Source organism: Aphelocoma coerulescens, chromosome 1A (assembly GCF_041296385.1).
Source record: "Aphelocoma coerulescens isolate FSJ_1873_10779 chromosome 1A, UR_Acoe_1.0, whole genome shotgun sequence".
Classification (NCBI taxonomy): Eukaryota; Metazoa; Chordata; class Aves; order Passeriformes; family Corvidae; genus Aphelocoma; species Aphelocoma coerulescens.
Window position 1 is genome coordinate 21,315,439 of NC_091014.1, and position 26,895 is coordinate 21,342,333.

General features: G+C 40.1%; 1 protein-coding gene and 1 long non-coding RNA gene across 5 annotated transcripts in view; one reads left to right on the forward strand and one right to left on the reverse strand.

Annotated features, from left to right (window-relative positions):
- PLXNB2 (plexin B2) overlaps nt 1–26,895 on the reverse strand; it is a 252,661-nt gene that overhangs the window by 116,371 nt on the left and 109,395 nt on the right. For all 3 annotated transcript variants that reach the window (XM_068996091.1, XM_068996111.1, XM_068996101.1), the window contains exon 4: nt 101–167. In XM_068996091.1, the coding sequence (XP_068852192.1) occupies nt 101–102 (2 nt within the window). In that variant the 5' untranslated portion in view covers nt 103–167. The remainder of the gene's footprint in view (nt 1–100; nt 168–26,895) is intronic.
- LOC138104599 (uncharacterized) lies at nt 21,188–26,015 on the forward strand. 2 transcript variants are annotated; one of them, XR_011148151.1, is made up of 3 exons: nt 21,188–21,405; nt 23,145–23,247; nt 23,969–26,015. It is a non-coding gene; the product is annotated as an uncharacterized lncRNA (long non-coding RNA). The 2 variants fall into 2 exon arrangements; XR_011148150.1 differs by having other exon boundaries at nt 21,188–21,360.

The following is a 26,895-nucleotide window of genomic DNA, read 5'->3' on the forward strand; positions in this document are numbered from 1 at the left end:
ACCATAATAAAAGTGGCTGTCAATTTAACATGATTTATAATACCACCAATGCCAATGGTTTGTAAACATAAGTAATTGACACATGCTGTGGAATACTTACATTCACTTTTCCACTGAGTCTTCTTCACTACAATCAAGTTATTTTCCAGGACAGTTTAATCTTCTTACTAAATAAAAGAAGGCAACAATTAAAAATATATTCATATGCATTAAGCTGTGTTTAATCACATTAAATTTATGAACTTTAAAAATATTGATTTAAGATCATCTATAGTGCAATATAAACTTGTAATTTGTTTATATATAGTCAGTTTTATTGCATTTTAAACACAACTTTATCACACCATAACTTTCCATCCTGAAGCTAAATGGGGCAATGTTCTGTATTTCAATAGCTGCTCAGATAATAAATCAGATGGACAGTTGCTCACAGATGTACAACTAACTACTGAAGAACTGAGACCTAAACTGATGTATTACCAGAAAGAATGCCTAGCATTACAGATGGGTTACTGTATGAGTTGGTACTCCTCTAGCTAGAGCTTGAACATGCTCTGACCAGTGGCAGTACTTGGCACCTCCCAGAGCCAAACATTTAAGAATGTCTGTCTCTTTAGGGAAGTATAAAATACCATCAGATATTTTTTAACATCACTGTATATGCCAAAAAGTGATAAAAAGAGTTCATGTAGATTGTTCAACTTAAATGTGAAGATGACAACTGTCCTCAAAAAAATATCCCAGCCAACAGACATAGTGAGTGTTGTATGCCTTGACCTGTTCCATACACAGAGTTATCTCAGCTGCTTTTAGCAAAGCATGCAATGCACAATCAAACAGTTTGCAGCACAAGCCAATGCATGCACTAAAAGACCACTGCATGGCAGTTCTCAGGGAAGAGAGACCTGAACACCTGGCAAAATCACCACCTTTTCTCCAAATCATCTCATCTCAACTGAACATGATTTTGAGACTCACATAACTCTGCTTCTCAAGAAAGTAAGGCACAAGCATCAGCAGGACTTGTATTTTCCCTTCATGTTTCTTGAGGCTGCCCAGTGCTAAACCAAATTTAGTTTGCTAATGTTCCATGGGATTTAATTTCCTGTGTTCATACCCTATATCTAGTTGCTTCAGGAAGATGTTCTGTTAAGACTATGTACATTCATCTCTTTGCAGGGAAAAGCTGTTTGAGGGAACAACCCTCACTGGGTACAGGATGAACATGGATGCTCATCAAAATTGTGAGATGAGGTATATGGAAGAGCTAGGTGAGATATTTTAACCACAGCTGCATGATACAGCCTAAGTGGAGAGTGTAGGATTGGACTGAGGAAGGTTGTATGAGGGAAGTGTAAGTAAAGCAGCCAACCCAAGAAACAAACAAAAAAATTAGACTGTAGGACCAAGGTAAAGGGCAGATTTCTTTCTATGTCTTACCAACAACAGGAAAAACAGATCTGGTGCAACTTAAGCATGGAAAAGAAAATTCAGAAGTAAAAGGAAGTGCAAAGAAATGTGAACAATTATCATCCTGTCAACAGCCAAGAAAGAAGGAGGTGGAGGTAGTCAGCAAGGAAACAAGACTTGATCCTGCTGAGAAGTTTGCTTTATATATCCGTGTTGTCTCTTTCCTTACAAGCTTTTTTGCAAGCATTGCTGAACAGTAATTTAGGCACGTCTTGCACAGTTGGTTCACCTCCCAGCTTTGTAGATGCCAGAACTGAAGTGCATGGAAATTAGTATTTGGCTGAGCCTGGAAAAGTAATCAAATGCTGTCAACCCTAACTGTTATGTCCATTCAGCTATACCCCAAATAATAAAGGTATTAGTAAAGGTATATCACTTGCTAAAAACATCACAAATGTATTTATTGAGAAAACTGGTTCAGCCATAACCCAGGACCTGGCACAGAATCATCTAACTACTTATGTGGCAGTTCTCACATGGATACACGAGGCATTTCAGTCTGTAGTTGGTAATCAGCTGTGCCAGAGAATGATGCTACCAAACTGTATTCAATTTTCTGTGTTATAAAATTGGAAGCCTTTTTCATAAGAAGCTTGGGACACAAGCCAGAAATCTCACTCACTGTCTCCCTATGTATTCAGACTGAGTCATCAGATTTTCCATGTTTCTCCACTCAAATGGCACACTGCTTTGGATGGACACAGGTGGTACCATCTGCCACAAGGCTTCTTGAGTTTGTTTGGTTTTGTTTCTTCCTTCTACCTCCTGCTCATAGCACAACAGCTCTTTTTCAGTATCTTACACTAGAACTAGTCTTTCATGGTATTGATTTGGCCAGCTGGCCAGTCAAAATGGACTGCTTGAACTAAAGGAACTTGAATACGTAATGCTAGCACAGGTCCTCTAACAGCTGGGGGCCCTTGCAGACTGACCTCAAGCTAAAAGTACTTGGACAGCACAGGGAAATTGTTTTTTAAAGCTGACAGAAACCATGAGCACCAACAGAGCAAGTGAGTAGGGGGATGCTCACATAAACTAACTTCAGTCTAACAAGGCTAATCTTCCTGTTTCTCTCTCTACTGCCTTGACAGAGAGAGTCCTGCCATGCATTGCCTGCTGGATTAGGAATCAATCTTCTCTGAACTGCTTTTCTGAGAGGACTCCCTCTCCCCTCCATAACCTGCAGAAGACAGTGAGAGATTAGACTACTTTTAGCTTTTATCCTGTCCTAATCTGAACTGTCTTAATTGTTCCCACCTTTCACATGAGACAATTTCTGCCTTTCAAATCAAAATACACCTTTAGGGGGAAAGGATGAAGACTACCTTGTATGGTTCATGAAGTTAAAACTATCAGGAGGGTCAATGACCCAGTAGAAACAGGACAACAATGAACCACCTCCCCATCCTGCAAGTGCCCTCTCCCTCATTAGGCAACTGCACCTCTGTATTCAGGGTCAAGGTCTCATTTCAAATAGATGATAAACTCAGGCTGACTGGTTGTGTCCAAGTGCAAAATTTTGCAAGTAGATAACATGCTGCCCTGGCACTGCAACTGCCAGGGAGATAATGGCTTCTGAAAACAGCGAGGAACCAAGTGTGACACTCGTTCTGCAGTGCCTAAAGCTGATGCTGCTGCAAGTACGAGTAAGAACATATTGAGTCCCTTTTCTTTTTTTTTTTAATGTTTGCTTCTAGAGCTAAAAACAGATCATAAACCACTTTTCTTTGAGGAAGGCTTTTGTTTGTTTGTTAAAAAGGGCAGGCACTGGGTCAGGGATAGAAAGTTGTGCTATCCGGTTCCCAGACACAAACCTTACTCCCCTGAGCCTTCAGCTATATGTAACATATGGAGCAGATACTTTTCATATAGACTTTTACATGCCCATGTAACTTTTATCTGGCTGTTGAGCTAACAAGCACAGTGCCCTTGATAGGACGGAGCACATAGCATAAAACTACATACTGCTTTTTGAGCTTAATTTTGAGGGTGGATCTTCACATTTCAGTGTTGGGAAGGCAACATTACAACACTGACACCATGCCCATACGGAAACAGGATATATAACATAATGTTAAAAACTTTAGGGTGATATCAAATGTCAGCCTAATACTCTAAACATTGCAGTGTATTTACATCTCTAATTAACCCAGTATCACACTACTACACTCCAATATCTGGCCAATGCATTATCTTCCCTCGCCTTCAATTCTCTAGCTTACATGACTCTTGGTCATCTCCACTCTGCCCTCTCCACCTCCTTGACCACAGACAGCAGATTCTACTTCTAGCACATGAGCTCCTGAATTTTATTACTGACTTCCTTTCTCCTCTGCTTGGCTCACTGCTATTCTCTTGGCTGTCTCTAGACAGCACTTTTTCAGAATGTGAGGACACCAACTTTTTTTCTGAAGCCTCTCCCTTTATTTTGAGAGCAAATGGAGCCAAGGCCAGCCACCGTGACACACCACCTCCATGCAAGGGACCTATTTGTGCAACCTGGTGGTCTCCCAATGATGCAGGATGCTCCCCATGTCATGACCATCACCTAGTGCAGGGGACAGGAGACAGACCAGCATTACACACCAGAACAATGTTTACTCTTGGTTTTCCAGGAATTCAGCATGATACTGCCATAGCCAAATTTTTAAATTACCCAATGTCCTGGTTTTGTCCAGGACAGAGTTAATTTTTTTGCAGTAACTGTGAGGGGGCAGAGCTTGGAGCTGTGTGGGTATGTTTAGGCTGTTATTCTATACCATCCACATTATCACTGTCATGGGGTGGGGGGGAGGAAATAGGGGAATCTTACTTCTGGGAAGAAAAGCGTGGCTTTGGGTCACACAAAAGAGTGGCAGGTTGGCTATCATTAATTTTCTCAGGTGAGCATTTATTTGCCTGTAAATCACCCTCATTTTGTATACTTTTGTTATTAATACTGTAGCTCTAACTGTTCATTTTTTATCTCATTCCTGTCTCCAGTAAGTTGTTTCTTATCTCAACCTGTAATTTTCCCCTTTTTGTGTCTCCAATTCTCAACTCCATCCCGGAGTGGAAAGGGCAAAGAAGGTGGGGGGAGCAAGTGAGTGGTTGGTTGGTTTGGAAAGAGTCTTGGGGGTGGGGGGGACACGTACCTGGAGAGTGCTGTTCCATTCCTAAACCATGACACCCAGAATTCAAAATTAACCAGAGCTCACAAGTTCAGTTTTCCCTTCCCTTTCCTACTGCTTCAAAGTCCTAAAATGATATTACTGTTTCCCTCAGTTCTCATATAGTCCTCTTTTTCTTTGATCCTTTGGCCTCTGTGGGACAGGGAAGAGAAGAGGTATAGAAACTTATGGGAGAATGAAGCAGGCTGCCATCTGTGTTTGTGCTGACCCTAAAAACCAGTATAAACCTAGACCAGTTAAACTAGTTTGCATTCACTAGCAGTTTTCAAAGTACTGAAGAAGCTCGATCATTTCAAAATATCAGTAAGCATTTCACTGGCAAGAATTGTTCCGGTGTTATGCAGACTTACAGGTAGCTCTGTACTTGCCATGAAATATTCTACAGCTGCTGCTTTAGTTTAAAACAATCCCAGCAACACCAACCACCCCCTCTTCAGAACACAGCTGATAACTACTAACTGAAGAACACAAAAATTCACCAAAATTGTTCTACAACCACTACTGCTCAATCAAGGTAAATGGTATGACATCCAGGGACACTGCTTCAGAGCCTTACACCTCAAAAAAGAAAATCAGTATCTGTTATATTACATTCTCCCTTTCATCTTCATGTCATTGAAGGCATTCCACAGGCAGTTTTACTTCTGACAGCACTGATTTTCAATCAATCTGCTCTGGCCTGGATTTGAAATAGGATACTACATGAAATTGGATCCTGGTAGCCTCAAACATGCCCGGGCTTGCACAGGAGGTTAAACAAAATGAAAAAGAAAGGCTTTTTAAAACACAGGGTGCTAGTAAAACCGATTTTAGTGTCCCTTCATTTCTCTGAACTGGAAGTAACATATTACCTCTATAAAATCTTTTATACCAAGTTCTTGGAATTCTTTATTTATACAATGCCATTGGTGCACACCTCACCTTAGAAATACACATTTTAATAGTCAACCAAAGTGATACAAACCACCAAAGTAAATAAGACTACTTTAAAATTGGCTTCACTACCTTTCCCCATATATCTGGGCCAAACTAGGGCCCAGTCCTGCAGTCTCTTTCATCATGTAGTCAGTACTCACACAAGAATTTGAAGGTTTACTCCCTGAATTACAGAATGCAGCCTACCTTACTGGAAGAAGGACCAGGCATGACAGTGGGAGTGTGAAAAAGGAGAGGAAAAAATGTGAAGTGTAGGAAGGTAAAAAGGAGCAAAGACTGTTAAATGAGGAATGTGGCACGGATAAGGGAGAATAAGATGCATAAAGAAAGCAGCAAATGATGGTGTAGATTACAAGAGGAAAGGCATAAAAGAATGAAAATCTTATCCTGAGCACTACAAGGCTTTAAAAGCATTTGTGTGACATTGAACAAAGTACAGGAAGAATTTGGAGAGAGGAGAATTTTATTTTTAATTTTATTTAAAAAGTAAAAATCACCCAAAATTTACTTCCCACTCCTCTATCATCCTGCACTGAGATGTCTGTTCCTCTGAAGTGGGGTATGAGAGGATGTGAGGACTACTGGCATGGTGAGCCAGGCAAGCCTCACCTGAGACTAGCTGGATGGATCAGTGAAGTTTCTGGTATCTTCCTTGATAGTGACTGACTTTTCCCATGATAGCCTATCGCACTGCAAATTTTATTCTTCTCTTTGTTTCTAAAAGTGCAAAAGGGAACCACTACAAAGCCTGGCTGGAAGCTTGAGTGAAATTTCTTCCCCATTGAGAAATGTATAAAAATCACAACCTTCTCATTAATACTACAGTGGCTTGGCTGTGCCTCTTGCTGGACAGATCAGAAAGCATCACAGCAATCCAGTGTTAAAACACCAGGAATGTCTCATTTGTCCATCAAATCCGATGAACAAGGTGAATCTCTGCCTAATTACAAGCAATATAAGAACACTTCCCTCCTTCAAATCAGGCAGAAGGGCTCTTCTCATCTTCAGTGCCTCTCAGAGAATCAGCCTGACTGCCTCCCCACTCTCCCTTGCTTTCTCTGTGACCTGTCTTCCTAATCTGGAATCCTTCAAAGCTGGGAACTGGACCCCCTGCCTTGATTCGCATCATCTGCACCGATTTATGTTATCAAGCCAGGCCAGCTGGCTGCCACACCCAAAGAGCCCATACGCCCTGATACTGTGCACTCAAGAAAAAAAAACAAACCAAAAAACCCCCCAAACAAACCCCCACCCCGCCCGAACTAAAAAAGCACAAGAGTCTAGCTTGGCTTGGCCTGCCAGGTTAAAACTTGCTCTCTCCTTGTGAGCTTAATCTACCTGCGGCTGCTGGGCACAGACACTTCCCTGGCTGTAGCTGCTCTTTTGGTGGGTGAACCCCTCTCCTGCAAATATTTCAGAGGTATTTCTAGGCTGGGGAAGGGTACAGGCTACTGTTTCTACTTTACCAGGAAAGATACATATGTTGACACTTGTTAAAAAAAGAAACCATTCCAAACAGCGATAGGAGCTGGCTCGGGCTGATACGGCCCTATCTTGCAGAGCAGGTCACAGCAGGTTCTTTAATCGCCGGCTCTGCAAACACTGATTCACCCCCACCTCTCCACGGGACCTTAACTTGCCCGGTGCTCCCGAGCAGAGGACGAAGGCATCTGAAAGTACTGACAGCGAATGGCTGGGCAAACTCCCAGCTGATCTGATGGTTCAGCCAACTTCAGTTCCTCCCTTACTAACAACCACCTTTTTTATTTTTTTTTTTTTAATTTTTGTTTGTTGCTTTGTTTGTTTTTGGTTATTTTTCCCCCCCTAAAACTTCTTTCTTTCATGTTTACATGGGGCATGAGCTACGGGAATAAGTGCTTGTTCAGTTCAAGCACTTTTTCTTCCGCCAGCAGAGCAAACTGTGTTTGGATGCACACGAAGGGAAAGGCAATATTTATAAAGGAAGTTCCCACATTTCCTCTTCAAACAAATCACTTCTGGCTGGTTTTGCAATTACAGACCTACCGTAAAAAGGGGGTGGAGGAATAAAAAAACATTGGGTATATTATTTCCTTTTAAAGTCACTTCCTTTTGAAAAGCAAGCTTCCAGAGAGGAAGGAGTTAAGCACTCAGGACAAACTGTCAAGTTTTCAGTAACTAATTTACTCTTCCTGTAGGTCTGGAGGAAATCCACAGCTGCCACAAATATTCCTTGCTCATTTCAATACTACTTGTTGTGAAATGGATTTTAATGGCCAAGCAAAGCCATCCAAACCGCAGATGTAATTAAAGCCACTGAAACTGGCTCCATAGAAGGATGGGAAGTGCCCCTTGCCCTATTTTGGGGCAGATGCCATGGTACAGGCTGGCAGGGTGGCAGTAATACCAGGACACCTCGGCCTCACCCTTGTCACAGCATACAGTGTTTCTGCTGAGAGGATGGATCCTGCTCACTGGGAGGGCAGCAGGGCTTATGACAGACGACGTGCAGCAGGCAATGCACAGGGAGCCAGGAGTGTCCTGCAGCCGGGGCTGGCAGCTGCCTGTGCTGTCAGTGAACTGTGCACTCCAGCGCAGGGCCTCTGCAGGGCAATGCTGGGTCCATCTGGAAGCATTTGCTCTCACCCGGTTTTCATCCCATGCCCTGCTCCCTGGGTTATAAAGCTCTACCACCCCAAACCCACTTGTTTGTAGTGCTACAGTGTTAAAAACCTCTTCATCCATGGGCAAACTGTATTCAACAAGCTAATTTCCCTCCACACATGGTGGCTAAAGTCTGCAACACTAGCATAGGAAGTAAAGATTTTTCTGACAATTCACAATAAATCAGCTTCCTATTTGTACTGGCATACCTTCATTTCTTCTGCAGTGAGTCAAGCTACTAGTCTACCCAAAAGGTTGCTAGTCCCCTGGTATTAAAATCTGTATTAGATCCATACCCAGCAAAGGAAAAATAAAGTTTTCCCGAAACTCTTATCCAAAGTGTGGGAGGATGGAAAATAAGGTCAGCATACCTTGCTGGAAATAGTTCTCAAGATAAAAGATATGATTGCTCTGGCACTAATGTCTCCCTCCTCCTTCCTTCCCTTCCTCAGTCACAGTGAGGTGCAAATGCCTTAGGAAACTCCCTGTCCCTACTATGCACTTTTTTTCATGTTTAATCTTAGATTAGAACACAATTGGATTTGGACTTGATTAACCCTTCAGGCTATATTCCCACACCTTTGAGTTACTAATTTCATTTGATAACAGCTGCAGAAAACTAGCTCCATATTTTTGAAGTTAAATCACTGCCAAATTCTGCTTTCCGGTGCCAGCTGCTCAAAATAAGTCTAAAAAACTTTCCAAAACAATTATATTTAAATTATTAATTAACACCACATGGAATATTATGATTAAAATCAATTAGTTTATGCAAAGATATCTACAAACCTAAAACACAGTAACAGTGAAAGAGATTCTTTAGTTGATGAATAATTAATACAGCTTTTCATTTGTTTCACCTCACATGCCAAGTAGCACAAAAGGAAAGTCATTAATGCAAGTAGATAACAGAGGTAACAACAGCAACCATTGCACATTTATAGTCACTAAACTATTTCAGTGAAAAGTTTGTAGGACCAAAAATACCCCTGCAATATCAGGTTCAGAACAATCTAAAACAGAGTTTTGACCATCTGGATGAAACAAAGAAAAGCAAAGCAGAGCTGCCTCCTCAGCTTTTTTGCTGTACATAAGAAGCGAGATCTGTCATCAGCTGTAACAAGTTAGGTCCTCTGAAACCTCTGTCTTCAGACCTGCAAGATTCCTGAAAGTGGCTTGTCTCACTGCCCTCCCATTTCTGAAAGCAAAACACCATGGTTTGGCCAATTACCTCCACGTTTTTACCATGAAGGCATGTGATTTTATACCCACACTCATACTGTTTCCTCTCAGGAAACAAAAGAAGCATTTTTCCAGTCTGACATGCTCCAGGTTTCTCGGCAAAGCACAACACTTCTTTAAAAAAACAGTGGGTTTTGCTAAACAGTGTTCAGATTTCCTGGGGATTACCAGAACTACATACTTCTTATTAAAATGTGCTCCAGTGACATGAGATGATGTCAGCGGAAGAACAGCATAAATCATTAATTGCTGCAAAACTAAAAGCTTAGCATGTGATATAACATTCCTTGATTATTTGTGTTGGAACCAGCAAGCAGTTGCCATTATGCCACTGGTCTAACACTACTCCACTTTCATCCTACTTAACCATTTATCTCCAGATAAAACTTTACACCATTAAAAAAAAAGAAGTTAGATTTGTACATGTTTGTTTTTATTTTCAAAATTACTCAGAGTATCTCTTCACAGAAATGTCAGAGATTAAAAAAGTATTTGCGGTGGGAGAACACTCATTGCCATTTAAATGTTGAATTACAGCAGAGCACTAAGAAATGACGTAGGTGTTTGATCAAAGAGCTTCCTGCATTGTCTATTAACAGCTCCTCTGTGTGAGGCAACAATGGGGATATTTTCACACTGTGCAAACACTAACTGCAACACATTTCTGCTCCAAATAGGAGGCTCACCTGCTTCCCTTAATACACAACATACCTTCTCATTTCTCATTACATTACTCTTGCTGCCCTTTTTTTGTGCTTTTTCCCATAGCCTCCTCTATATCCCATCAGCTGAAAACAGAACCAATAACATTAGGCTTGAACTTCCTACCTCCTGACACTAGCAGACTCAAAAATCTAGACAAAACAAACTGTCCCATTTCTGCATTATCTGTGCATTGATTTCAGAATCCAAAACCCTTCTGGTCATGAATGAGAAATGATGTGGCTTCCTTCATGATAAACGATGCAACTTTCTCCAAACAAAGGTTATCCAACTGTGATGCAGAGCCTGCCTTGCCTGGGACTGTCTTGTAAATGGAAAAAAATTCCACGAGACTCATCTTCACCTACCTCTTAGGGTACTGCAAGTGAAAGATTTTCCATTCCAGTGACCTGCTTTCCTTGCAGCACCTCTTGTTGCTGGGTCAAAACTTTTACACTCCTCCTAATTCCACGCCTGCAACCAATATGCACTGCTACCAACCCATCAGCATGTACTTTTCATATCTTTCAAACAGATGGTAGTTTGGGAATGAATTACACTTGGTTTCACAGTCAGCCCAATCCCAGGCACAGTGTTATCACCACAAACAAAAGAGCCCACAGATCTGCTTCATTTGGCCGTAAAGGTCTGCTCTACTTTTGCACTGGTAAAGTACTTAATGGACAAGACTGTGGCTTAAATATTCCCCAGACCAGGTAGACTTTTTAAAAAGCAGCACTAGTTCACTCCACTTAAAGGGAAAAATGATCCTTTGCCTGAGAAATACCCTCTCTTCAGCTGTGTTTGGGTCCCTGTGGCTGCAGAACTGCATGGAAGATGTGTGAACTGAAAGTGATGTCAGAAAGGCAATGCCATGGTCTTCTTACTGGCATGAAACCGATTTTGTAACCTATGTTGAAAGAGCTCTTGACATGCTATGGTTTGGAACATGCCTGCATTATGTCTGTGGCCATAAACTGGCCAGTTTTGATTTTTGGGTCTCAGCAATAGCAAAGTAGCTAGAAACAAGTGGTTTTGCCTCTACTTACAGAGTGTTATAGTGAAATGGGATCCTGGCTGAATGCAACAATTTTCCCCCTCCATAAAGAAGCTGCAGTTTTTCTCAGTATTTCTTCTCTCTCTAGAAACAGTGTGCTAGGAAATCACTTGCACTGTAGGACTCACAGAACCCCATGGCAAAGCCGTCTCTAATTGGCACACCTATCTGCCCATCTCACCCAACAAAAGAAAGCATTAATCCACATCTTCAAGAATTCAATAAGTCATTTAAGCAGGTCAGGTACCTAATGGGCTGTCAAGTTCAGGCTGTCTGTCTCTCTGTCTTCCTGGCTCCTCAAGTTCCCAGACCTTGACTGAGGGTCCTCAGGAGCTGGGTACTTTGTTTTCCTGCCAGAGCACTATGAAGGCTAGAGCACAGGTGACTGCTTTGCAAATTTAAGTTGGGATGACATATTCTGGCTTCATTGAAAGAGAGAGGGGAAAAAAAGCAGCCAGGAAAAGGTACACAGCAAGGCCTGGGAAATATACTAAGGATGCTGTTTGTCCTGTATTACTCCTCTATTGAAGTATCAATAGAATGTGGATATACATTCAGTAGTCTGCATTGTGCTTTTTGATCCTAACCTTACTATGACTACTGTAGTTGCAGGACACCTCACAGCAAGGATAATTGTGTGTAAACACTGTGTGGCATAGAGTAGTATTAAATGGTATATAGAGTGTATGTATATATATATATATTATTATATGTATAATACACACTAATAGGTTTAGTAGTACTAAAGGTAGAGAGCACAATTGTACACATTCCCCAGGCCTTTCTCTAGGCCATGAGTTATGGGGTGAGGTTGAAGACTACAGTCTGGAATGCAGAAACATTGCTACAGCTCCCAGAAATTTCCAGGAGGTACACGAAGAGGAGGGAGCCCTTCCAGATTCGATGGGACGCAGCCCGCTGCACATACTTGTGTTTGAACAGCCTCGTAAAACCAAAACATTTTTTTCCAAACAGATCACAGGTCACGTAAGCTTCCCAAGGGATATATTGGTTACAGATGTTTTCATGTAATAAAATATTCCACTCAACTGCAGTATTTCTAACTGATAATGCTAAAACTAAATTACCCTTGTCTAATGGTTATGTCCCCAATGTACTCCTTACCATGGTAAACACTGGCTCATTTGTTACCATTTAGCCACATAAAATTTATTTTTTTTATATGAGCATGCCACAAAGATAATGTATTTCAAGTTTGCAAGAACTACTTGAACTTTTCAATAATATATACCTAAAATTAACTTTTTTTGCATATTTCTAGAATAAATTATACCTCTAAGTTTCAGCATTATCATATAAATTTGCATTTAAAAGTTATCTCATTCTTTAAACATGAGTGATTCTAATAATTTTCCAAGATTTAGCTCTTGAACTTGGAATATTTAAGAAAAATCACTCGATTGCCTGAATGGTATGATACTAATAATGAAACTTTCAATTTGAAGTCCTCCTGGCAGAGTCGTTAGGAAAGGTCATTGTGATGGTATCTCTAAAATGATCGAGTAGTTAAAAAAAAAGAAAATTTAAAATAGGAAAAGGGGAGAAGGAGATAATTGTTTCTATTCAAAATATGCTTACAATATAGCACTAACAAGGATGGCTATAAAAAAAAGAAAGAAAAAAATTTGAAAAGGAAACTTAAGTAGTCTTTGACCATAACAAGGAGCCTCCCTCAAACCAGGGAAGCTCATGCAGTTGTATGGGACTACATCTCTATGAAAACTACCACCTCAGCATTTTTGTAGAAAAGATTAGATAATTAGGCTTGAGATATCCATTCATCACTGCTCTCCTCTTTGGATCATCAAGATACTTATGCTTGGATTTCAAATAGAGGCATTAAGAGCAGTGGAACAAAGTGACTCTTGATGTCCTATAATTGTTTCTATGTTGCCACTTCACAGACAAAGTCAACCTGGTCTGATTAGGGTTCAGTAAGACTGGAAACATAACAGGGGCAGAGTGTCCTCTGTGGAAGGAGACATGAGCCACTTAGAACTACTGGCGTTATTATTAAAAGTAGAATCTGTCTATTTTTAAGAAAATCTGGGAGTTAGTAAAAATTGGAAGTAGGCTGTCTAGACTAGATTAAAGAAAAAGAATTCTTCCTCAAACTCCACAATGCCATGATCCAGGTATTCAGTGCTTTAATGCTAATGTTCTGTGTTTGGTAAAATATTGTATCCTTTCTGAGCTAACTGTAGTCACCAACCTTGATAAGCAAGTTTTGCTGTTATCCAATTCAAATGTATGCTTGTTCTTGGTAAAGTAAGACATCACTCTGTATTGCTGCAGAGGTCAGAAGCATGCTTTAATGACGTGTTATTGGGGAAAGTATGGGAGCATTTCCCTCCACTTCTCCATCCCAACTGAAAGGATAACTTGTTCTGCAGCAAATCACTTGAGGAAAAATTTAATTCAGGTTGATGGAGATGCTTTCTAAACACAGCATGGCTGAACCTGACCTGAATACCCTGTTTGGAAAAGGACTTTGCTTTGGTTCCAAGCAACATGCCAGGAAAACTTTACTCAGCTGACATTTTTACCATAGTCCTGCTTATCTGCCTATCACTCTACTTCTCATCATCATATTTGATTAACTGTCTATTTATTCGGAGGCTGATGAAGTAATTAAGATAGCTCCCATGTACAGGAGGCAACAATGGTTCTCTGATGGCTCTGGCATTCGGGAGGGAGGTTATGCAGCACACGAAATGCAAAGCAACAGCCCTGTTCTCATGGCTCAAGATAACATCCAGGATAGGAACAAAGCAGTGCTTTGTGACAAGTCATTTGCTTTCTGGAAAAAAGTACAATCCAGTTTTTCTAAGCAGATGCTCTCACACAGAAAACAGAAGCCCGATCTGATGATATTTGAATTTTTTAACTGATTTAACAGCTTTTAGGGTGGTATGACTAAACAGCAGTAAGAGCAGTGATTTTTGTGCAGCAATAACTTAAAAACACATGAGTCTTAGAAATTCAAATACTCCTTTCCTCTTCCCTTAAAGAGCCTTTAGCACGGTAATCTGGCCTAATGGGAAAGTGACTAGCTTTCTGGAATCAAAATCACCTGGATGCAGAAGTGGACCTGATCTGCCAGCACTGCCCCCAGGAGCTGTGCTCCTGTCGAGCAGCAGAATGCTGCCCCTTGAGCACTGGCTACCACAGTACCTTCCTCGAGCTTCCCTTTTCCCTTGTTATTTTTGCTGGTCGCCACGAAAAACCTCAGCTAGCTGACATTAAGCCCTTGGCAGAAAATCCCTATTTATGTTAGCGCATGTATAATGTGAGTAGCAGCAAAGAGCACAAACAGAACAACCTAGAAGCTCATCTACGGGAGGGGATGTAAGCAAAGCAAAACTCTTGAGAGGTTTTGCAATTCCTGACTCACATATGAACATACAGCTTGCAGGGTAAAGAGTCATTATTTAAAATCCGTTTTTTGGTATGTTTTGTGGTATCTTTTTCTTGTCCTAGTTGTTAAGGAGAGCACCCAGAATGCATAGCTAACTAAGATGTCTTATAGTGTCATTTGTCTGTTGCTCATCTTCCTCCCTTCCCCATTCCCTTTACCTATGCAGTCAATACCATACTCAAAACCACACACTGGCTCCCCTGAATTTTTTAGTTTTCCAACAAATGCCCAATTAACTCACCCTTTACTTTAAACCATTGTATGCAGCAAAATGCTCCAATTAAAAATGGAATGTCTATTAATTGAAGCCCAAAGATTCTGTTAAGGCAAGTTCCATGAAACCCAAAAATAGAAATGCATTCATAATTTTCTCCTCACTTTAATTAGGCTTTTTTTTTTTTTTGGCTTGAATTTAAATATCCCTCTGCAGTATCTTCAACTGCATTGCAGTAGTAGGAACCCTGCACACAACACAGGACCCACAAGATGAAAGATGACTTGCCTTTTCCATTCTTTCTCTGAAAGAGGAGTGTGAAATGGAGGCATGCACCCTCCAAAACAGAAGTGTTGCAATTAAATAGAAGAAACTTCAGAAAATGGGACTCCCAGAACCAAAAATACTTCAGGTTGATTTGTGTATAAACAGATCTTGGTCCTTCTGTAATCTATAGTCTCAAGTAATGTGGAAGAAAACAGCACTGGCAGTCAAGGTGAAGGTGATATAACTAATGGTATAGAAGCCAGACTAAGGGCAAGTCAGTTCAAAGTGAGCTGAAAAATATGCTCTGTGTAGCTCTTTGAATGACATTACTTATAGCAGTCACAGAATGCAAGGTCATGCTTCTTCAAATACAGGTTAAACTTGTAAGATGGTGAACTAATCTGGAAAGCAGTGACTTGAAGGATGACTTCAGGGCCGTGGTGAGCCGCAACTAAAATTCTGGCAGGGTTGCGGTGGCTAAGATGATGAATGAGATCTTTCAATACCTGAGCTAGGGGAAGACACAAAGCAGAAAACATTATTTTAGCAGTTCAGAGGAGCATTACTAGGAACAGACAAAGTCGAGGTTATCCAGGTCAGCTGAGTAGTAAGCAAAACAATGCTAAGCAGCAGTCATGGACCTGCTGCCTTCTTTGCCTGTGCCAGAGCCGAGCTTCCTCCTGTTACTGCTGGCAGAAGTGGCAATGGGAGGAAATGCTGCATCAGCTCCTTCCAGTCCTGGCCACAGCTCTATCTTCCTTCCCTCTTCCACAGTTAGATTAACAAGCCCAGATCTTCAGCATGAACTCATTCTACCCTCACTCCTGAAGCACCAAAAAATTCAGTTTCTCTTACACTGCTGAGATGCCTAGGAGTGGTTCTGTCACTTCATACAGTGTTACTGAAATGATTACAAGCATACATGGCCATTTCTGGCATTCACACTGCACAAAACACGTTGACAAATTGGAAAGGATTCAGGGTGGAGCTGAAAGAAGGGTTCAGGGTAAGGAAAAGATGTCCTAAAGCAAGAGCCAGGAGTAATTTGGTCTATTTATTCTCACAAAGAGAAAGTTCAGGATGACTTGATTACAGTTCGTAGATACTTACATTAGTGAGAGACATTTAATAAAGGGCATAACAAGACACAGAGTTGAAAAATGGAACTTTGAGATAAAATTCAGGCTAAAAATGAGGTGGAAGTGTTAGACATGAATGCAATTAAGTCACTGGAACCTTTCACATTTGCATGCAGTAAATTTGCCATCACCTAGAGTCATTAAAAAAAAAGAGAGATTGGATGACTTTTAAAATTGGTATTATCTAGCTCAGGCAGAACTTTCAGGCTAAGTGGTGAATTTGTAGGAGAGTATAATACTACTAGCTGACGAAACTAGAGGAACACTAAGTTATAAAACCCATGAACACATAGTTATTTCTTGAGTGGGCCTCCAAAATCCAATTTTTTTCTTTATTTGCTTTAAATGGGTGTACCAGTTTTGCTGAACCCAGTCTGAACTTCTAACAAGCATTCTGCTGTAGATGTGATAGACAGCCAGTTTCTGTCTCTTCAGACACTGTGAAGAAGCAACTCAAATACCCAAGATTGAGTGCAAGTGAATGCAGTGAATTTGAAGACAAGATGCACCTGTAAGTTTTCAAGCATCTCCTCTAATCCTAGAGTCTGCAAGCACTGGCATGCTTTCCAGGGGCATTTACAAGGCATTATTACTGCATCCTGCAGCCATAGGGAAGAGAGGAGAGAGGATCCAGCAGGCAGGAATTGTGCAGCAAGATTGATTTATTTTACAAACTCTTTTATAGACTTTTTTCTTCATAGTCTAATTGGACAAAGGCTCAGCCACCCCCCTGGGGTGATTGGCTAAAATCCTAAAATATCCATTGTCAAAATATTTTTCTACTGCACCATAAACAAGGCTTTGCAAGGTCGCAGGTGTTCGCAGTTTACAGAACTTCTGCAAATATCTTCATGAGAGAGAAAAGTATCTCACAGGCTTAGAAAGAAGCAGGAAAATGTCTTGCTAACAGCATTTTTGTATCCACAAGGCACCTTGGATTGTTTCAGCATGGTGGATTAGATGGAAGGCAGAGATTAATCACCTAGGGCTCCTTGACCCTGGCAAATCCAGTTATGCTAAGCAGGACAGTATGGGAGGTATCTAACTATTTAGGCACTTTTTGACCACAAGGTAAATAGTTTCACCAGGACTGTGACACAGAAGAACTGGGAAAAGCAGGATTGCCTGGATATGTCCAGGCTTAAGCTAGTTAAATCCTATACCTTTGAAATCCACTGTAAAAGCACTATACATTTAAGTTTAATAAAGGAATTAACATCCCAGAAGTGACATCATGCGATGGCAGCATTTCCTAGCAATCAGTGAGCTTTAGGAATGATGTAATTGTGTGGACAGGAGGCAGACTTTAAAAAGACACATTCCCTCCTCCAGTTCAGCTCCTCTGATCAATTCTTTACAAATCCATAGTCCTTTTTTCTCTCTACCAACATGAGAGGTATTTACTGTTTTTATGATCTCAGAATGGAAAAATATTAATCAGAAACGGCAGCAACTATTCCTTTTTCTTCTCAAATCTGTGTGGCATTAAGTATAATTACATAAATAACTGGAATGGCAGAAACAGACAATTACTGGCTTTGTATGGGTATTGGAAAAGATTATACTGTTTTTATCATGTCTCTCAAATAATGGGTATCTTCCAAGTCTGCTGTCAAGAATATTGCTTGCTGCTTTAATGCTGATATGAAAATAATCTTGTAAAAATAGTGAGAGGGTCTTTACACATACTTTCCACCAGGAAAGATTACTTAAATAAATGGTTTAACCTGCTATTGACCTAAAACCTAGTTGCACAAACGTTTTAAAAGTTATTATCCATCCTGAGTAGATAAAAGTAATCTGGTGAAGTCAAGGATAACATAGGAAGTCCCTTAATGACAGCTGCATTCTCTGCAGCCTCTATTAGCATATGAATTTTCTACTGGCAAAGCAGATTGAAATGAACTATAAGAACACATGCATGTGATAGCTCTTCCTCTTTGTAAAAGACTGGAAAGAGACAGATACACACAAAGGAAGAGTGAAAACCTGCAAAGAGCTCCTACAAGAAGACCCTCAACTATTTTTGCCCAGTTTTTCCATTATAAACATTGCTATACCTTCTTTTTAAAACCAGTAATAAAAATTACAGAGACCATAAGGAAGTTAAATATGGAGGTTATGTCTAGCCATACCTGAGCTACCATCATCCCAAAGTCAATAAAAACAAGTGCAGACAGCATTTGCTCCAGTTTGCTGAAGACATACTCAAAACTAACTAAGGCAATTCATTGGGTATAGTTCATCTAGTATGCACTGCAGACACAGAGCATTACAGGTACCCCACTTCAGTGTGAGCAAAGAGGACAGTGTGCTTATCAAGCTTAACAAAGGCTATCTCAGGAAGGCTGACAGTGGCTTCACCTACTAAAAAGTCCCCTATTTTTAATATCCTGTGTTTGCTGTAATTGCAAGCGACCCCTCCACTCTGGTGTGTAACGAGAAGAGTCTCTGGGGTGTCTCAACTTTCCTCCCCTGCAATCAAGGCAGTGATGCCAGATGCAAGTTTGGAAGTCTTCAGCATTTTGTCTGACAGCATAAATGTTATGTTTTTTCATGAACAGCAGTCATCTGGTCTGCTGCATGCTTCCACAACCTGCTTATATCAGGCACGTAGGATGGGATGCTTGTGCTTCAGTGACCAAGCTGGCAAGTATCTAAAGCTTTAGCTGCTGCAGGATCACCCAAACCTTTGGGTCTGTGGTTTTTTTTTCCCAAACAGATCACACTTCTGGCATTTCTCTTCCTCACTTTAAGGAAACACCACCTTTTCTACAGGCTGAAACAACAGCATGCTGGAAATGGTTAAGATGCTGTTAACATTGTCCATGCAACTTCAAAGGGATGCAGCTGCCCCAGGAGGTGTTTCCTGGCCATACACCTGCCCACATACTGCAGCACTAAAGACTTACACTAAAGACCATTTTTTCCATACATGCAGATCTTTATCCCTTCTACTTCCTTTGGGACAGGTCTGTTTGGTTTTTTTCTTTAATCATTACTAAATTCATAATCTCACAGCCACACATATCTCCACTTCCTGAAGTGTTAAAAGAAAAAAAACAAACGAGCTCTTGATATTTCTGTCAATAAAGACAGACTCAGGATCAAAGAAATGAAAATGCTAATTATGGTGCACTCTGTAACACCTCTCTCTCGAGCCAAGTGCTCTGATTAAGTTAACCATCGTGCTAATTATAATAGTGTTTAGCACAGCTGGGGCCAAAGAAAAGCCATCTTCTACCAGAACATGGTTGCCAGCCTCAGAACGAGATCAAGCATATGTATGCTGTAATAGGAACTTGCCTATGATTCACCAAATAATGAATTTTAAATACACAAAAACATGTTCATTTTCTTTTATCATTATGAAAAGAAAATTGTGGACATTTTAAAAAATTGATGTGGTTTGGTTTTTTGTCATGAAAAAATGCTGGAGTCAGAAGCCTATTGCACAGGAATTAAGTTACTGTTTCCTAAGGGAGCATACTGCAAGATAACACATCTTTGCAATTTAAAGGAAAGACCACTCTTCTGTGTTTTCTAAGTCAATACCATACGGCTGTGAAGTATGCCAGTGATGAGAGAGGAAGGCCACTGTAGTCTATACTTTCATTTAAAATGGAATGAAGTAGCATGCAATTACTGGCAAAGCCACCTGCCACATTTCAGCAGCACATTTGGATGGAGAATGGGGGTGATAGTACCAGTGAAAAATGTCATTGGAGTGTAAGTGAAAGTTAATCCTTCCTACCAATTCCATGGAGGAGAGAAAAATATAATAAATCAATAAATCCCTGCAGCTCAGAAAATTGTATCTTCAGTGGATGCTTACAATCCTTGTTCCACACAGCATAATTGGAAGAGATTCTTAAATGGTTATGTAGTTATAACCATATCTTTCATTCATCACTTCCCTCCTTGAAGAACTCATCAGCATTTACTGGCAGTACCTTCCGGTGCACCTGCTTGAAGGATAAGCACTACTTACCACAAAGGAGCTAAAAGGTAAGAAAATTGCCTTAGATTGAGTATCGCTCCTCAAAATGGCTGTTTTGTACTTGCTCAGTCTCCCTGAGCCTTTGAGTAGCAGCAGATGAGCAGACTGTTTTTCAACATGAATTCAATCATTAACTCTGAATTATACAAGTCATCTAAACACAATGAGGCAACTAATGCTCCTGAGTGGATATGTACGTTCCAAATTCCAGGCGTGTTCACAGTACTCCTGTTTCATGGCACAGATACAGCAATCACTGACACCCTTATTATGGGCCACCTTCCCATTCATTTCTCATGTATTGCATTGGCTCACTTAATTATATACACACACATATATATTTTAATAAATACAGCACTATTTTATGCAAATTGGTAATCTGAATTCCTTACTGCTTTGGTAGGGTGGTAAAGGCTTAAGTGAGTTTAATCCACTCTCTGGGGAGAAACGCTAATTATTGCTCTGGTTTGGAAGGTAGAGAGGAGAGGTTCCTCAAAGGGAAAACCCAACAAATTGGCTGAGATGTTAGAGAAGGTCAAAACCTGGGAACAGCACCCTTAACAGGGTGAAGACTGTGACACAGTGGAGCATTATTAAACCTCTTGGGCAGGAGTCAGTGCTATTTCAGGGGTCTGTGGACCCCCTAAGAGGGTTCATGATGAATTTCAGTCTGTCACAGGCATTAAAGAAATATACCAATACAGTGAAAATTAGGGCATTTTAATCTTCTACTTTTTCACTGACATCCTTGGATGCATGACTCTGTGATCGAGTATAATCCCATCTGCCACCTGCCTTCCTGGGAGTCACAGATCCTTCTAGATGTGTCTGCTTCACTCCAGCACCCTGTTCTGCATTCCCTTGTATGGATGAGGGAGATGGGTATGGCAGGAAAAACAGGGAGGGAAAAGTGATCTCATTATCTCCCACTCCCTCCCTCTCTCAGCTGTTAATTAGCAATGGCCAAGCCCTGTGGAAAGTATTATAGGGTGTAAGCAGAGACTACAACTGGCTGGTGAAGAGTAATGTACAAGACTGGTTATTTGGCATGTAGGATACTACTCACTGCTACCCAGTTAAGGTGACAATACTCCTTTATTTTGTATATATATCTTCCAGGGCTTAGGTAAGCTCAAACATTAATTCTTACTTACAGTTTGCATTTTACAGCAAATTAATTTCCACTCTATGCATGCATACATCTAGGACAGGTGGAGAAAAGATTATGCAGTAGATGTTCATGTACCATGGTGATATGCATAATAGGAAAAAATAGTGGAATAATAGAGGGAGCAGAAGACTAAATTGCATACTATAAAATATTAAGACAGATAGTTTCCTGGGAGGACTTTATATGCATTGCCTGCATCCAAAATGCTCAGGAATTACAGGTCACATCCTGTCATTACTTCTCCTATAACCCATTCTAAAGCACTAAGGACCTGTCAATAGAAAATGCAAAGCAAAGTAAACAGATCTGCTTAGCTTCTTTTTGCTGAGTTTTATTACAACAGTGCTTTTGATAGAGAAAAAAATGTTGCTGTAAAAAATCAACACTGTTATACACTATCTATCTCTTTTCATAATAAAGTAATCAGAGGAGCTATTAAAGCATGGTCACCATAATATTTGGATTTGGCTGAGATTTAGAATATTAGTTACACAAACTTTAGCTCTTGAAATAATAATCAGCTAATGATATGTGCTTCGCTTGGGAGTCAAACACTCAAACTAAAAGCTGATGTCTGACAAATTGAAAGTAATTTCACATTGAAGTAAATTAAATTAATTTCCCAGATGTTGCTATAAGAAGAGGCTCAAGGAGATGAAATGAAAGTCACAGCAGATGCATTCAGATATTTACCATAGAGCTCCCAAGAAGGAAGTACTTTAAAATGAAACTGTGGAAAGAGGTGAAATAAGAGGCAGGAAGTTACAATCCCACCGATAGTCTTCATCAGAGCATCTTGTGGCACTGTCATTTCACAGGGATTGGTCCGCATTTGTGTATGGGAAACCCTAGGCAAACACTAGAGTGAAATCTGTCTTGTCCAAGGGTGTTGGGTAGTCAGAAAAAGCTGCTCCTCCCTTCTGAGTAAGTAGAAAGAAGATAAAAACAAGGCCTATCTCTATTACTATTTAGTTTTCAGCACCTTGCTGTGGCAGATCTCAAAGTACACCTAGGATCTGGAAATCCCACCTTCCACACCACCAATAATCTTTGACAGTCGTGTAAAAAGCTCTATATTTTGGTGGGGCTATTACTGCTGCAACACTGATCTCAGATTCTTGGGACATAGTAATTTTGCTCTCTTAAGATCTGAAAGATTGAGAACTTTCTAGATTTGGTACCTACAAATAGAGCATTATAAAACAGATTGTAAACTTCAGATGTATATTTTAAATGTTTTGGTAGAAAAGTTGAGACACTGCTCTATAAATACCTTTCCTGTTTCACATCATCTTTTTTTGGGTATATCCAGTGGTATAGCAGTAAGAGCTAAACCACAATGCCAGAATATTACACTAGCCCCTCCCTTTGACTGAAAAATAAAAATTATTTTGACCCATTCCCCTATTTTTAAATATATAAAGCAATGAGAAAAAACTGTTCCAGATGAAGCCCTCACCAACGCCTCCAACTCCAGAAATATCAGCATTCCTGGCAGGTATCGCAGGTGCCTCCTATGAGACCAAACTCCTGGCCAATACTCATTTGTTTCACATTGCTCAAGCATGAATGTGAATTATTGGGGTTTGAAACAAACCGTGTCATGCAGAAGTGGCTCACTTCAGTGTTCCACAAAGGGACTGAGGGAAACAGCCAAAACCCTCCATTCTGCTACTCTTCTTTCTTTTTTTAAGACTTCTGGAACATCCCTCAGACCAACGGATCCAGAATTTGTCCAAATTGAAATACCTGCTTTGGTCCTCTTTTTAAGAAGGAAAGCTAACCAAGTAACAGTGGGTATGCCAGGTTTTTCTCTGGGACTCTCTCTTAACATGTTTTGTCAATGAAAGAAACCACATTGTTTCCAAATATTTCATTCTAGTGCAGCAGTTCAGTAAGACAGGCACAAGCCATTTTCTCTAATGCCACCTGAAGCTGAAAAAAAGCAGGTTTGATTTGGAGGAACACACATGGACATGCAGAAAAGAAGACAACAAGGCCCCTAAAACATTTCACAATACTATATGAATTGTTTTGTTATCTTCAAAGCATGGAGCACTGGTTATAAATCTGATTAACTCTTAGTGATTGTTTGAAGTGCCAATACTCAATGAAGTTAAGCCATATATCAAAACACTCACTTTCTAAAGCTCCTAAAAAGAGGAGGCCCCACACTTATTCATTTAAGATAATGATGTTATGGCATGGTCTCCTCTTCACTGTCATAATTTAAAAGGGATGAAAATAAATCCCAAAGGAGGATGTCACTGAGAATGACTGAAACCCACAAATATGTTTTCTTTTAATAGTGGCTTTTCTTTGGGGGGGATGGGGAGGGGTGGAGATGCTTGGGTATGGATCCATTCCCTCTCATATGGAATAAGGGGGTGCTCTGAAAGTTGCTATGAGCCCACCAGTGTACATTGGATGACAAGGTGACCTTTCCTTGGTAAAGGAAAAAAGAAAATTTTAGTCTCTGGTACCAAGACCTATAAATGCATTTCCTTGCTTTTCCTAGGCTACACAAAGTTCATACATGAAGGAAGAACATTACTCTCAGATAAGAGAAAGATGAAGAAAAGCAAGGGGAAAAAAAGTGAAAACTTTAGTCTGGAAAAACAAGGCACTCATTTTTACCTCCAAAAAGGTTAAGGTCACCAGACTAGTGCTCACAGTTTCTCTCTGTGGGGACAAAAGAATACACCACAAAGCCAGTAGCACATGTATCACAATTGGCAGCTGGCTTGAAAATGGTCGAGTTCAATTGACTATGAAGAATGAATTACCCTTATGTTTGAACAAAAAAACCCCTCAACCTGATCTCACCAGGCCAGAAGCACAACCACATTCCAAGTGAAATGTGTGACAGCACACAGAAAGCGAATTTCAATTTATTCTGCACATTTGAGCACACACAAAAGCCTATATGGTTCTCATTAAAATAAAAGATATCTTCAGTCATCTGAAGGAGCACAAGGTTATTCAGATTCTTACTCTCATTCAGAAGAAATAACTTACCCTCCTGCTTGTGCTTCCTCCTGGATCTGCAACTTAAGTCCCTTATACCACTTTTCATATTTATAAACAACTACCAGTAGATTAAAGATCTTCTCATATTCATTCTACACTCTTTTTTTTAAATGGAAATTTCTTTGACAAAGTGCAACAAAACATTCTCTCTGAAAGAAAGAGCACTGCACATACACAACACTTTCACAGAGGACATTCAGATGCAACTCCTCAAAGTTTACGTAGATTAGTTTAACAATGTTCTCAGAAAGGAGCTGTAAACCTTGCATGAAGGGTAGCTTTAGTGGTGGCAGAGTTTTAACAAGCTCATTCATTAATGACCAGTGTCTTTGGGGTGCTTTGGTGGACCTTCAAGGAGCAGGTGTTTCTGCCGCAGCTTTTCTCCCTGCCTTTCTCCCTGCTTTTCACGGTGTCTGCACATTCTCCTTGCATGCCAGGCTGGCCAGTGAGCTGGGCTCATCCACCAGACCCTGCTGAAAGGACAATTACTCACTACGAGACAGAAAGAACAGAATATCCCACAAAAAATAATTCACAGGATTACCTTTTTTGCATTCACAAGCTTCCTCTCCTGTATTTCTGTGTGAAAAAGTGATTGCAGTATAAGTACATGCAAGGCAAATGTAGCGTGAGATGTTTCATCTGGACCTTATGTGGGAGCAGTTCAGGCAAACAGAGAAGAACAAAAAGCTTGATAGACAAATAAGGAGAATAGGTATCTATCTAATATCAATTAAGAAAAGACACTGGGGAATTAGAATAGGTCTACAATTAAGGAGTTCTAATGCAACTACTTTATTTTGGTGTTTAGGCCCCTACCTATGCAAGGTTTTCCTAGCTGGAACATCAGCATGCCAGGCAGAGGCTACTGCTTGTGTTTGAGAGAGACTATCAAAAACTTTTTGAAATATTATGCAAATGAGTCAGAAGGGGCTCAGAGACAGCAGGATTCTAAGAATACAATAAATTAAACATAACTGAAGTGCACGCAACAGAAATCAAGAAACAGTCCATTTGCATCAGCTGTAGGTCTTTATGAAAGAAAATTATGTCAGGGTTTGTCATGTTACAGGAAGTGTTTTGGCTTGATCTATAATTAAAAGGGAAGCTTAGTGCATATAGCTACTTTAAAATTATGTACTCAAAACTTAGGCAAAGTATTTTTTAAATTTAATTAAAAGCCAGCAATCTTATTACTTTGTACAGAATCTGAATCTTGAAAAAACCCTATAAAATCAAATGAAAACTTGAAATTCTTCTTCCCTTCAGCAAGCTTAATTCAAACGCTATTACTACTATTATATTTTTGCTGACATATCATCTAAAGGCAGGACAGAAAGGCTGAAAAAGAATGCTTGACATGAAGGATAATTAGTCTTAGTTAAGTCAGAAGCTAGCAAGAATTGCACTCCTAAATATTAAAGAGAACATTAACTTAGTAACAAATTTCATCAGGAAGTATTTTAGTGTTTACATCCTGCAACAAAGTACTTAAGAACAAAACAGGCTATAGTAATATCAATTCTCACTGGAACTGCTTTAATGGGTACTTTTTTTTTGTTTCTCTAATAAAAGGATAAATATCTTAAACCTCTAATAGCACTTATGTGATATTTAAGTTTCTGAAGAAAAGAAACCTTAAATGAAAGTGAAAGGAAATGTCTAAATGGAATTTGTCTCACCACTTTAAACATCCATTTTTCATTAGGAGAGGCAATAATGGTGCCAGTGGCCACATTGCCTCCCATTAAGTTCAGAAAATTATTTTGCAAAGTTAGAATGTCCTTGTGGGTGACAAAGACGCATTAGGTCTCTCCTCAGGAGTTACATACGAACTGTATATTCCAGTGTTACTATAGGAAATCCATACTCTAAAAGACAAGCCACCACAGCCAAAGGCACGCCTTGCAGCGAAACAAAAGCAAAAAAATCAGAACAAAATCAAAACCAGAAAATAGAACAGTAAGTGTTAATTAGCAATCAGACCACCTTAAAAGATGTAGGAGAAATACTAAGATACCATGCTGACCACAGCAACAGAGTTATTCCATTCTGGAGGCTGAGCCCTGGCTCTGTCATCTTTACAGCCTTCACCTTCACGTGGGTTACTACAAAAGGGAAGTTGCATTCCAAAAGGTATTCTTATTTTCTTTTTTTTTTTTTTTTTGAATGAAAGACACTGCATTGCTTTCTCTTCCCCTAGCAAATAGCTCAGAGCTGGAATGCAGAATAAATGTCTCAAAGGCTCCTCTGTGCTGGAGGGCTTAGCAGAAACCCAGCAGTCTCAATATAAACCAGATGTGTCACAACAAGTTTTGGGGGGAGAGATGTGTTCGCTCAGGGTCTGAGAGTGCTCAGGAAGGACTCTCTCTTCCAATACAGGCACAGTAACAATTAAGGAAGGTGGGAGTAGGC